General features: G+C 41.4%; 1 protein-coding gene across 2 annotated transcripts in view; it reads right to left on the bottom strand.

Annotated features, from left to right (window-relative positions):
- LOC134610298 (zinc finger protein OZF-like) overlaps window positions 1–13,706 on the bottom strand; it is a 35,651-nt gene extending 21,945 nt beyond the window's left edge. The window contains exons 1-4 of one of the 2 annotated variants that reach the window (XM_063453243.1): window positions 13,602–13,706; window positions 12,898–13,048; window positions 11,509–11,614; window positions 668–856 (exon numbers count right to left, since the gene is read on the bottom strand). In XM_063453243.1, coding sequence (XP_063309313.1) covers window positions 668–856; window positions 11,509–11,589 — 270 coding nt within the window. In that variant the 5' untranslated portion in view covers window positions 11,590–11,614; window positions 12,898–13,048; window positions 13,602–13,706. The remainder of the gene's footprint in view (window positions 1–667; window positions 857–11,508; window positions 11,615–12,897; window positions 13,049–13,601) is intronic. The other variant, XM_063453244.1, reaches the window with a different exon arrangement.
- Window positions 13,707–13,914: the final 208 nt, after the last annotated feature.

Here is a 13,914-nt window from a genome sequence, read left to right as displayed (position 1 = left end):
TGGGGTGGGGGGAGCCGCCTAAGTTTTGTCATGCCTAGGGCAGCACAAAACCAGGATACACCACTGCAAATATTGAACTATTTCCTACATCAAATGAGATTGTTACCCTGCAGGAATTATTTCTTATCGGATGGGATTTCCATTTGAGTACGCATTCATGGTTTTGTGTACGATCTTGCTTATATATACATAAGAAAGTAGATAGTGTACTTTACCAGTATTAGCACTTTATGCACATATTAAGCACTTAAGAAAAAAAATGTTCTGCATTTGTCACTTTATCTTCACTCTCAAAATGGATAGGTATTAAAGCTATATATAGGTATATGGCAATGTTCTGCTAAATAAATCTTTATATTTTCTTTACGTTGAGTGCGGTATCATTTGTAGTATTATAGAGTAGGAACTCCTCCTTTCTTAGGACCAGCGGGCTGACTACAGCTGCCGTGATTTTTACAGCCCCACTATGAAGATAAAGTAGGTGCCGCACTGTGTACGTTATAACCTCTGCAATGATGTACGTTATAACCTCTGCAAGCGCTTGAAGTGACGTGTTAAAAAATTGGGGCATTTTGGATTTTCAAACAACATGGCTTACTGTCAATATTGTTAGTGCATTACAACTTCCCTTTATTTGGTAATGCAATATTGTTAAATCATCGCTCACCTCTCCAGTCAACAGGTGAATGATCGTGTTAGCGATTTCAATAATTTTAAGATTGTTGTCCTTCTCTTGTACCACGGAGAAAAGTGGAACCTCCATGAAAGAGCTTTGCATAGTACAGGATACTTCTGACCCACTAGTACTGCTACTACAGCTTGCATGATTGACACACTTCTTAACAATGATATAGTCCTATAAAATGCGAGAGAAAGTAGAAATAGTTAGAGCACAAAATAATAAATTTAGTACTTTTATTTACTAAAAATATTTGCAGTGAAACGGATACCTTAGCACAAAAGTTACATAGTTACATAGCTGAAAAGAGGCTTGCGTCCATCAAGTTCAGCCTTCCTCACATATGTTTTTGCTGTTGATCCAAAAGAAGGAACAAAAAACCCAGTCTGAAGCGCTTCCAATTTTGCAACAAACTAGGAAAAAATTCCATCTTGACCCCAAAATAGCAGTCAGATGTCTCCTTGGATCAAGCAGCTATTATCCCGCTAATTAGAAATTATATCCGTGTATGTTATGTTTTTGCAAGTATTTATCTAACTGCTGTTTAAACATCTGTATGCACTCTGATAAAAACCACCTCTTCAGGCAGAGAATTCCACATCCTTGTAATTCTTACTGTAAAAAACAACAACTTTTCTTTGCCTTAGAGTAAATCTCCTTTCTTCCAGCCTAAATGCGTGACCTTGGTTTCTATGTATAGCCCTGTTTATGAATAGATTTCCAGACAATAGTTTGTATTGGCCCTGAATCGATTTGTATAATTCTATCATATCTCCTAGAGGCACTGTTGTTCTAAACTAAAGAGATTTAAATTTGTTAACCTTTCTTCATAACTAAAGTGTTTCATTCCTTTTATTATTTAGTAGCCTGCATCTGCAATTTTTCTAGTACCATAAAATCCTTCTTTAACAGAGGTGCCCAAAATCGCACAGGATATTCAAGGTGTGGTCTTAGCAGTGATTTATAAAGAGGCAAAATTTTACATTTTTAGCTTGAGCATTTATGCCCCTATTTATTGATGACAAAACTTTACTGGTCAAAACAAGTATCTTTCTCGTGTGTTGTTATCCCTAACTACCATTTAGGGTGTAAGTTGCTTGTGCATTCTTAACCCCGAAGTGCATAACTTTGCATTTCTCTACGTTAAATTTCATCTGCCATTTTAGTGCCCAGTCCCCCAATCTATCTTAATCCCTCTATAGCAAAGCAATATCAAGCTCACATTTTATTACTTTACAAAGTTTTGTGTCATCTGCAAACACTAAAACATGGCTTTCAATGCCTATTTCAAGATCATTTATAAACATGTTAAATAGAAGCGGTCCCAAAACAGAACCCTGAGGGACACCACTTACCACTTTTGTCCAGCTTGAAAATTTACCATTAATGACAACGCGTTGCACCCTATCCTTAAGCCAATGTTCAACCCAAGAACAAGAATATTCATCTAGACCAATTTCTTTTAGTTTGAAGACTAACCTATTGAGAGGAACCGTATCAAATGCCTTGGCAAAATCCAAGTAGATCACATCCACTGCAACACCCTGATCTATACTTCTACTTACTTCTTCGTAGAATACAAGTAGATTAGTTTGAAATTACCTATGTTTCATAAAACCATGCTGATTAGTGATAATAAAGTTCTTCCCAATGAATTCCTGAATATTATCCATTATACTACAGGGCTGTTTAATGCTTCAATCTGATTGGTTGCCGAACGTTCTAAGGTGTGCCTTATTTTCAGGGAGAAGCACGGCTAAAGTAGTTCCAGACAGGTCTTGACCGCATTACAGTTCCATATCCCTTCGCGTAGTCAACTGTAATAACTGTAACTGTAACAGTCTGGAGTCAATTATTCAGCTGATACTACAGTTACCACACCTCAAAACATTGTTCAGATGATGTATTTCAAGACGTTTGTCAAGTTTTTGTAATTAAAACACTCTTGTATGTAGGACTAATTTCTTACGCATCAATTTCCATGCCTTCATTGCTAATTCAAAACGTAATTTAAGAGTTAGTAACGGAGATTTGAGCCACTGATAGCATACTAGTGCAGTTATTAGAGAGACAGAGAGAGGTTGCAATAATGAGACAGAAAAGCATGTGCGTCAATATTTAATTTATTTATTAATTCACAATAGGTTTAATTCATTTGTTAATTTTATTTTTCAATTATTGACAGTAGGCTGTATGAAAACAGCAGGACTATGTATTTATGTATATTCAGTTCAATTTTATATTGATTATAGCTAGGACTATATACTTTATTTATTCCAATTAAACTGCACATTTCCATTGATTGTGAAGTTAGACATCGGAAATGGCAGTTTAAGCGCATGGGGCTGCATGTTAGCAGAGGTTTTTCTTTCCTGGTGATCCTTGGCTTGATTTTCGTTTGTACTTTTGTTTCCTGAGAGGATCAAGCTCCATTTCTTTCTTTCTGTAGCGGAAGGTGCCCAGTAGCTTCTCGGGCTTGTTTCATACATGTGCCCTGTGACAGACATGATCTGCCTGCTCTCCAGCCCTGCTTCTGAATGGGAATTGATGCGTAAGAAATTAGTCCTACATACAAGAGCGTTTTAATGACAAAAACTTGACAAACGTCTTGAAATACATCATCTAAACAATGTTTCGAGGTGTGGTAACTGTAGTATAAGCGGAATAATTGACTCTAGGCCTTTGAATTATTAGAAAAAATAATGCACACCCGAGGTGTAAAGGCCACTCCGCTTCACGTCGTGACCGCATTACCAGCTTGGTTGTGCATTATTTTTCTAATAATTCAATGGCCTGTCGTCAATTATTCCTTACTTAATAGGCCTTCACATATTTTCCCAGTCACAGAAGTTAAGCTCACAGGTCTATAACTTCCAGGCAATGATTTTGAACACTTTTTTTATATAGGAACAACATCTGCCTTCCTCTAATCCTCTGGTGCAATACCTGAAACAAAAGAATCTTGAAAAATTAAATACAGAGGTTCACCTTTTTCCCCACTTTGCTCCTTAAGTACTTGTGGGTGAATACCATCAAGCCCCGGAGCTTTAGTTCCATTAATTTTCTTTAACTGGTGTAGCACCTTGTCTCGAGTTATCCAATCAAAAATTATCTGCATGTTTCTTGCAGCAATCATTTGCATATCTCTTGCCATAGGATCCTCATTAATATATACTGAAGAAAAATTGTTATAGAAAATTTCTGCCTTTTCCTGGTCTTCATTAACTAACAGACCCATCCCTGTTTCCAGTGTACCTACACTTTCATTTTTTTTTCAAATTTTTTTTTGGAATTGATGTAAATTTGATGGGGTTGGTTTTGCATTCTTTGGCTATCAATTTCTCATTTTCTAGTTTAGCCCCTTTAATTGCATTTTTGCAAACATTAGTGGCTTCCTTATATCTTATATAGGATGCCTCTGATTTGTCCGATTTAAATGCCCTTTTCTTATTTTTAATCTCTTGTTTTACTTCTCTTGTAAGCTACATTGGTTTAAATTAGTTTCTTTTATATTTATTACCCAATGGTACATACTGAGAAATGTACCTTTTTTTTTTTTGTAGTTTATTAAGTTTAGAATAGCATATTCAACTTTTCCAATATATTCAGATAAGTATCATGTGTGAGCATATTGACATCATAATGGGTATACCAATAGGGATCAGGAACAAGGTGCTGGTCAGTCTCTTTTGTCTCTATGTTGAAACTTGGTGGTCGCTTGTGACTATCAGGATCCGACGGAACAGGTCCACGTGCGCACAGAGAGGAGGACGGGGAAACCACCTCAGGGCACACAACTACCCCCCACTGCAGCCACCCACACAAGACACCCACGCAGGCTGAGAGCAACAAGGGCTGCAACCCACAGGTACCGGCCACACAGGTGCAGGGCCACCAGGCAGAAGAAAAGACCGACAGCAACGGACTGCAAGACCCAGCACAAAGCACCGCACCGCCAGGGAAGACCCTGGACCTCAATGGCTCTCAGGCTCTCGTGGCAACAGGGTACCAGCTCTCATACAGTTCTGGGGCCAAAGTGGTGTCTCACTTCCATGATGCTGCACTAGCCCCCCATCGGGACTAAACCCAAACCACAACAATAAACCTCACAGGGGTATCAGATGATTGCTCACTCACCGTATTAAGGCGCTGGCACATTAAACCGCACCCTGGGTCCAAGTAGAACCGAAAAGGACTAAATATAATATTGAAGTGGAAGACATGCCTTATTTTGTGTTACGTTATGCTTATTTCACAAACACTTTTATTTTCATGTTTTCACTCTTGCCTGACTGAAGCCCTCTCCTACTGTGGTTTCAAGCTACTTAATAATCTTCGCTAGGGCAGGTAGTATAGTGACATGTTCGTCTAATCGGAACTAATCACACTAATTTAACGCTAGATACACTTTCCTCACACAGTCAGTGGATGAGCCTACACAACCTTCTATACGCACACTATGACTCGCGACACACTACGGTACCTAGCCAGAACCACACCGACTTGTTTCATATAACACAAGTCTACTCCAAGAACCTACCACAGTATAACATCGTTCTGTGAACATGAACACCATAACCACTCAGCTTAGACATGTCTGTTTAATGTGTTCCACTTTTGCTAAGCCTGATTCTACTATTCTCATATAATAAAAAATTGTGCACGTTTACTATAATATCGCAACTGTAAGACATGAAATGGCGCTTGAGGATTGCCGTTAGGGGACCCTCACATGTACCAATGTTATGCACAGCAAATATATATATATATATATATATATATATATATAAAAAAAACTTCAGATTTGAGAAAGGGAGGTTCTCCCGAAAGCTTGTCATTAAAAAATTCTGATAGTCCAATAAAAAAAAAAAGGTAATACAAGATACAAATTTTATCTGTTTTTTTTACATCTACATCACTGGACTAATACGGCTACAATCTTTAATTGTACTATCTTAATAATAGAGTTCCCTACCACCACAACCTGCCTAGCCTTCCTTATACTCTCAACCCCACCCGTACTAGAGTGTACAGCTACTCCTGAGCTGATGCTCCCAACAGCTTTACTCAAACGGGCAAATCTGTTAGGCTGCACTAGATCAGGACTAGCTAAACATTTCCTCTTCCCTTCCCCCCCCCCCCCCCCCCCACTGCCCTGCCCTACTGTTACTCAACTATGTGCCTGCTCACCAATTGACTCATCTCCTCCCACTCCACTACCTGCCCCCACTAAACTCTGCTCAGTGAGCAGCAGACTCCTCAAGATTGTCAATCCCCCTCAGTGTTGCAATTTGCCTCTCCCGATCTCCAATCTGAGCTGCCAGAGAAGTCACTCGCTCACACCCGCCACAGAGGTATGGACCCTGGACAGATTCATCCAGGCATGCATACATGCAGCTGGATGTGCACGGAGTAAAACCCGCAATCTTGCTAGCACTTATCCCCAGTTACCAAAAACACAAGAGAGCAAAACAATATTTACCCTCTTGGTTTCAACTCTCTTATAGTTTAAACTCCTGTTGTTTCAACTCATACTTAAAAGAGACTACTTTAAATAGCCTACTTTCAAGCAAACTTCAGTGAGCAAGCTCTGTAAGTCTGTAGTGGGTTTATATTGGCAATACAAATCCCACACAGGTGGCAATTAAGGGACACTACTGCTTATTATCTCAGCAGCAGCACACACAAGGAGGGGAATAAAAACAGCAAAGAGAAAAATATAAATAAAAAAGAGGGAAAAGTTTTAAATAAAATCAGTAAAGATTTAAAAAAGTGAAGGCTCTTGTTAATTCTAACAGAGAAATATTTCTTTATGCTATAAGCATTGTGGCCACCTATGTATTTCATATACCATGCAAAATGTGGTGTAAACATTTACATTAAACTTGTCGTGGTGCACATTTAAAAAAAAAAAAAAATATTCTTTATTTTATTTGTGCAAGGGTGGGACACATTAGGCTTACAATGCCACAACAGCTAGGGTAAGCAGTTATATATAGACATCGTGTTACAGTAGTTAGGCATTAAAGGGTACTGCACATTTTTATATGTATAATTGTCGCTTGTCAAGTAGTTTATTCAGTGAAGCTTTTCGGGAGACGTGTGGTACAAGTTTAGGTCAAACATAATAACATGAAATAACAGAAGATTAATTATATAGGTTAAGTTAAAACATTGCTTCTCTGTCTTACAGTGCAAACACGGCTAGGGCAAGCAGTCATTCTAACAAGTGGTTACATTAACTATGCATTAAATTATGCTGCTTATTTTAATATTTATTGATGTCGCTTGTTAAGTATGTTCACTTGTTCTGCTTGTTAGGATAGGTGAGGTATATGTTTAGCTATGACACAATATAAAACAACGCCTAAAGCAACATATGTTCTGTGCTAGGGCTCAAGGTCTTTTAGTGTGAGGCAAGCAGGCTAGGTAGGGAGGCAGATGGTAGCCCTTATGAAGCCTCCGTATGGTGAAGGTGGAGCCATACGGAGCCCACTATTAGACATTATAAGTTGATGGCCACATAAGGGAAAATACTAGATATAACATTGCTAACATAACTTCGTGGACATGTTAAGTGAGGTCACTCCATTCATATTATGGTGAAAGGTATAGCTATCAAGGTTGAGACAGGTATAAATTAAACAGCATGAGTAACATATCTTAGCTTAATAAGAAGTGTTCGTAACAGCAGGTGATGTGTAAGCTGCAGCTAGTTGGATTGCGCTGCGGGTGTCCAGGAGGCTTGTGAGGCCAGCTCTGTTTGATGGTGTGAGTCCCGGGTCAGCCGATTCCTGTACTCGGGAATTACTGAGGGGCTGTGGTCGAGCCGTTTGAGTGGGGGTGTGGTGAGGAAGCCCCATTGCCCCGGGCTCGTGTTGAGGTCTGTTTCTCAGGGTCACTGACTTGAGCCCCGACAAAGTCCAAGTCCTTCCCCATAAAGTGGGAGCGGAGTCTGATCGGGGTCTTGTGTTGCTGCGTGAGTAGGGGCGAGTCCAGGGCCCCTGTGGGTGGTATGGTAGGTCGCGGCCTTTCGTCGCCGCTGGTGCTTCGGGGTGAGTCCTCCCTTAAGTCTGGGTGGGCTATCTGCCTGAACAGCAGGAGCTTGGGGGTTAAGAGTGTTCATAGTGTGTCGCCCTCCCGTCCCCCACTCCTTTACCTCGTGGGTTGCCGGGGGTTTCGGTTGTGCCAGGTGCTGGTTTAATCTAGCCCAGAAGTTGTCGAATATCCTGTCCAGGCGTTTGAGCGCGTCTTCCGCGTAGTTGCTGTCTAGTTGATGAGGCGCTGGCCCAGCTGACCAGGACAAGGCCGCCATTTTGTTTGTCCAGGTGCCATACCAATCTGCGCCCCGATGGATGACAGGATGCTGTGTACTCTGGGTCGGTGTGGACCGAGATGACCCCCGCTGGTCCACGAGGGGGGAGAAGGGGGGAGGGGGTGTTCCACACTGGCGTGTTCAGCTGGGTATGTTGGTCGGGGAGCGGCCGTCTCCCTCGCACCATCCATGCTGGTAGGCCGCGGCCTCCAAGTTCGTGGGTCCGGTGAGTAACACCACATATTTGGTGTCTCAATATAGCTCACCTGGCCCTCTGTCGTTTGGGCTACAAATTAAGTCTGGTTATGGCCTTTGTCAGTGCGGATTTCTAACGATTGAGCTTAGTAGTGCTGGAGCCCCAGACAAACATGTCTGCTCGGCTCTGCAGTCAGGCCATCTCCCGTGGTGCACATGTTAACATAAAATTACATCTATACATTATTTTTTTTTTTTTTCAATTCTTTATTTTTATTGTGCAAAAGTTTAACAGACAGGCTTGCTATGCCACGACAATAAACACAGGCATTTCAAGAAGCGTAAGACTTTTGAGGCATATGATAGTACTGCACATTTTTTTTTTTAAACAAGAAACAGGCTGAGACATGTAATGTCACTTAACAAGAGAACAGATAGATTGTGTGAAACATCTTGTTTGGATTGACACTGGTGTATACAAATATAATAATTCAAAGTAAGGTAACAGGCTAAACAGTAGGTAATTCTCTGGCATGGGAGCTGCTGGGCGCTATGGTCGGTGTAGGCGCTTGGGAGGCTAGCAGAGTATTAATGGTTGCACCATCTTGACTATCACCGCCGGGATAGCTCTACAGCAGTGGGGAGGGTGCCAGTAAGAGAGACTAGTATGACCTCAGTGGTGTTCCACCCGAGGAAGGGCCCTGCACGAGCCAATCTGGTTACATTGCCACAGCAGGCATATATCATATACAGTTGTATTTTAAACAGATGTCATAGGGAACAGACTACCTAACTTCGCACTTAGTGATCTGTTAGAGCATGGCATCGCAGTTTTGGAGAGCAATATTAGATTGAGCGCAATGATCATGGCTTTGACATAAGAGGCATACTTGACATGATGTTAGATGGTTATGTACTTTAGCTAATATGGAAAGACATGCAAGCTAAGCCCTAGGATAAACAATTAAATGGGTGGAAACCAAATTTATAAAAATAATGTGGGCTGCTAAGAATAATTAAGTGATGTCCAGAAGATGGCTACCACCTTAGTTCGTACAAAGTAGGAGTAGGAGTGAGCGATCATAATTCTTGCCTTTCACAGCTAAGATAGACTTTGCCATGGATGGACCTGCGCCTAGGTCTGCTTAGCCGATGCCCGTTATTGGCAGGCTGCTATCAGTAGGGAACTTGAGTCCTCTTTTCTGTGTGTGAGGTCGTCGCCTGCCACGGATGCCTGCATGCTTCTGCCTCCCGCCGTTAGACAAGTAGCTGAGTTCCTTAATCCGTCCACTGCCTCTGGGTGTTCTTCGTGCTTGTGGCTGTGGTTGCCAGGAGTGTACCATCCCAGAGAGCGGCTTATGAGCATTGACTCGCCTTCCTCCAGAACGTCGCCCAGGGAAGCGGGGATGAGTTGGTGAGATGGTTTTTTTCACGCTGTGCTTTGCCTCCCATCGCTTGCGTGCTTGGAGCCGTCTGTGTGCCGTGTTTGGTTGCAGTGGTTTCCTCCGCTTTGCCGCCATGTGGGGGTGAGAGGTGCTTGTCCCTCCGCCGCCATTTCACGGCTCTGTTCCCCGCAGGGGTTGCAAGCTGGTGCTGTGGATCGGGTGGCAGCTGTCGAGGTGAGTGGCTGTCTAGGAGTGTTGGGGCACTCTGTAGCAGTTTTTGCTCGAGTTGTAGCCAGAAGTTACGGAATATTCGGTCCAGGTTGGACACGTAGTCGTGTTTCACCTCATGGCTGTGTGAGGTCTGCGTGGTCTCCGCCATTTTAGGTGGGCCTCCCGGTTCTCCGGCTAACTTCCCAGTTGTTGCCGCCACGCCAGGGAGGTTCCCCATAGGTGGACCGGGATCACCCCCGCCGGTCCAAGGGGGGGGGTTGCGGGGTGCCCGCTTGCAGCAGACTGGTACCAGGCATCTCCAGGCTGGGAGATCGGCCGCCTCTCCCGCCCGGCGTGTGCTAGGCCGCATGCTCTCACGGGCTTGACTGTCGTTCTGTTGTCCGCTCATGGGCCGCTTCACCGGTTTCCCGTGAGGACTGAGGGTCAGTAAATCTCTTTGTTGTCTTATTTTGGAGCTGTTTGTGGTCAGTAAATGCCTTAATAGCCAGGATTAACGAGGAGCTCTAGCAAGGCACGTCTACCCTCCATGACAGTCAGGCCCCGCCCCCCACATCTATACATTATGCTAGCATAACTGACAGAAAATGTACACATTATTAGAAAAATATGTTTAAAAATATGAGCCTTAATTCATCTCTCAATAAACCTGTGTGAGTTGTCCCGATCTCCAGTAACGAAACTAAAGATGTCTGATATGACTGCAATTATTTCTCTAGTACGTACACCTGCACTTGTTAGCGAAATATATTAACAAATTAATAGATACCACCCCATTCTGAAAAACATGTAACAAAGATGTTATACCTAAAGGAATAAAAATGAAGTTTGTGCAAAACCAAGGATGGGGGTCAGCTCTGCTGCAGAAACACATTATTTTTCTGCTAAGAAATATAAGATTATGAAGGTTGGAAGATATTTAGGAGACTCATCAATGCATATTTATTTAACTGTACAGTGAAAGTGCATCTTGTAATTACTGTGACATTATATAGAATTCTGAGTTCCCCATAAATGGGGCCTAAACACATTTAGCATAATTTTTCATTGAACATTTCATCAGTCAACTGATATGTTAAAGGAACATTATATAGTGTCAGGAATACAAGCGTGTATTCCTGACACTATAGGTCTAAATGTGCCACTAACTCCCTGCCCTTAATGCTGCTAAAAAGGTGAATTAATCATCCTTTTTCATATACTCCTTGCGACTGGCTCTGCACCCACTCCGCCTCCTTGGCGGAGATTATCAAATTTGATGATCTCAGCCAATCCAATGCTTTCCCATAGGAAAGCATTGGGAGGCTATTGTGCATGGGTAGCAAAAAGGCGAGCTGCACCAATCATCATCTCCTCATAGTGATGCATTAAATCAATGCAGATCTAAAAGGAGCGGTTAGCATCTCCATGCAGAGCGTGGAGATGATGAACACTTGTGCAGCACTGACCCAGGAAGCACCTCTAGTGGCCATCTGAGTGACGGCCACTAGAGGTGTTACTAGGAAGTAATGTAAACACAGCCTTTTCTCTGAAAATGCAGTGTTCACATTAAAAAGCCTGCAGGGACAGGCAGTAGACAGCAGAACAATTACATTAAGCTGTAGTTTTTTTCTGGGAACTATAGTGTCCTTTTAAACATGTCAGACAAAATACTGTTTTATTGGAATAAAAACAATGTCATGAAGAAATTCTCAGAAGGTCCTCACCTCTCCAGTTAGCAAGTATATAATCTCCAGGGTGAGATTCAAGATCTGTTTATTTTTCTGATTCTGGCTTTTGGTCATCATCCCAAAGTCTGACGCCCTGTGAGTTCTTGAAAAAGGATTGTCTTTTAAAACATATCCAGATATAAATGTTGACGAATGAAACAATTGTAATGTTTGATATAGGTTTCCATCCCAATGTAAGTAGTCAAACCATTTTATACCCAGAAGCAACTCTCTACTTGAGCAATATAGCCTGATTAACTGGCATGTCAGCGTTGGTTAAAATTATCTATCTATCTATATATATATAAATAAAAAACACAAAAAGGAAAAATACCAAGACAAAGATGTTTTATGAAATACTCATTTTGGAGGGGAAAGGAGCCACTAAAATTTATTTTTATGACACACATTCAAAATAGCTATGAGAGTTTCCCAAAAATTAATTAATAACATGTTTCTAGAAATATCACTGTAAGTCAAGATTGATGAGTCTAGTGCACATGCACAGCAAATTGTCATGCTACACCAATCAAATGTTCTCATGAGGAACACTTGATTGAGAACCCAGACTGACTGTTCTTACAGGGGAAGTGTCTGTCAAGTAGACAGCCACTAGAGCTGTGTTAACCCTGCAATGATAACTTTATTATTATAAACATTGCTATTATACTAATTAGCAATGTTTTAGACTGCAGGGTTAAAACTAAGGAGCCACCGCACCCAGACCACATCATTGAGATGAAGTGGCCTGGGTGCCTTTCAGTGGTCCTTTAATTCTGGTAAATTTTGGAGGACAGATAATTTTGTAAACCTTTCAAACTCTCCTTCCTATGTGTTTGATATATCCAGAAAGCGCTAACTTTGAGAGACTGCTCAGAAGGGTCATTAAGAAAATGTAGGATTACACTGATGGTTGGGAATAAGGGGTGTGCTAGTGTATAATTGGTATACTGTATAGGACATTTGTGGCACACTCCCTGACCAACAGTGCAACCTTGCAAAGAAACGTCTTGGCACTATGTGGGAGTGCTTTCTAAACATCAGCTAACTGACATTTAACCAAGTGAGCAAAATTTAGCGAATTTAATCTCAGAATGTAATTCATCTTCTTCATTTCAAAATGTACATTTTCCAGTTTTTCTACCATCTCACCCATTCTTATAAGGTGACCTAGTGTACATCTAAACATCTGCTCCTTTCAATAGTCCTTTTTCTTTAGGGGCAACTTACATCGTATACTTCTAAACATATGCTCCTTTGCAATAGTCATTTCCATAAGGGCAACTTACATAACAAATCTGTATTGTCTTATTAATCCTTAGTTTTTCCCCAAAACATTTTGCAGTCCATCTGTACAGTAAAAACTACTTAAATATGTATAATTACCTGTAAAATATAATTTTACACGAAATTGTTGTTTACATGGGGGCTCACTTGTCCAGTTTCCTTATTAGCTTCAATATTTCCACAGGGGATGCTTTCGTAAAAACTTGTTTGCACAGATGTGCATCTGTTATGGAGCTAAGCCATCGATTAGCTGCAAACAAAATACAAGATTAAGAATGCAAGAAATGTTGATCAAAGCCAGGAATCAAGCGGACATGGTCAATATTCTAAAAATGTCAACAAACTGTAATAGGATCCTAATACCTATCACACTCAGCCAGATGTGTGAGGGCAATAAGATTTACAATAAAGTAAAACATTTACTTGAATATGCGTTAAGCACCTACCCCCGTGGACAGACATACACTATCCAAACTAAGGGCATAACAATAATAATATTATAACAATAATATTCTACAATCTATTTCCATAGTGAACCTCCTCTGTAACATATAAAGGAGGCTCTGCAAATACTTTAATTCCTCACCACTTCACTATTATTATTGTCTTTCTATGACTTGATACATAGCCCCACTGCTTCCCTGTAAAGGACTGATACCATGCTGGTGCTATATAAACATTAATAATAATAATAAATCAATATATTGTGGGATGTCATGGAAACTATATGATCCAGTGTATGAACAGCCAGCAGTGAGTGCGGTAGGACTCTGGTTTATAAAGGATTCCTTAATCCAACATACCCTATTATCCACCCGGTGCCTGAGGATGATCTCACACCCAGGGGTCCATTTCCCCCAGATATTCAATCTTCTCGGTTCTGGCAGAACAAGCACCAACGTCACTTCCGGGTTCTGGCAGCGTGAACCGGAAGTGAAGTGTGGACAGTTTAATGGACCTGAGACAGTGTGTGGATGGTCTCAGTGTCTGTGTGTTATCAAACGGCAAGGAGGGGATGAGGGGGGTGTAGGAGAGTTCTAGACAGCAGCAAGGGGGGCACAGTGCAGGAGTTTGAAATCCTCTCATGCAGGGAGGGAAAGACTAGAAGTAGAAATC

The sequence above is a fragment of the Pelobates fuscus genome, chromosome 5, assembly GCF_036172605.1.
Source record: "Pelobates fuscus isolate aPelFus1 chromosome 5, aPelFus1.pri, whole genome shotgun sequence".
Classification (NCBI taxonomy): Eukaryota; Metazoa; Chordata; class Amphibia; order Anura; family Pelobatidae; genus Pelobates; species Pelobates fuscus.
The sequence above is the reverse complement of the archived record's forward strand: the minus strand, read 5'-3'. Positions and strand labels throughout refer to the sequence as shown.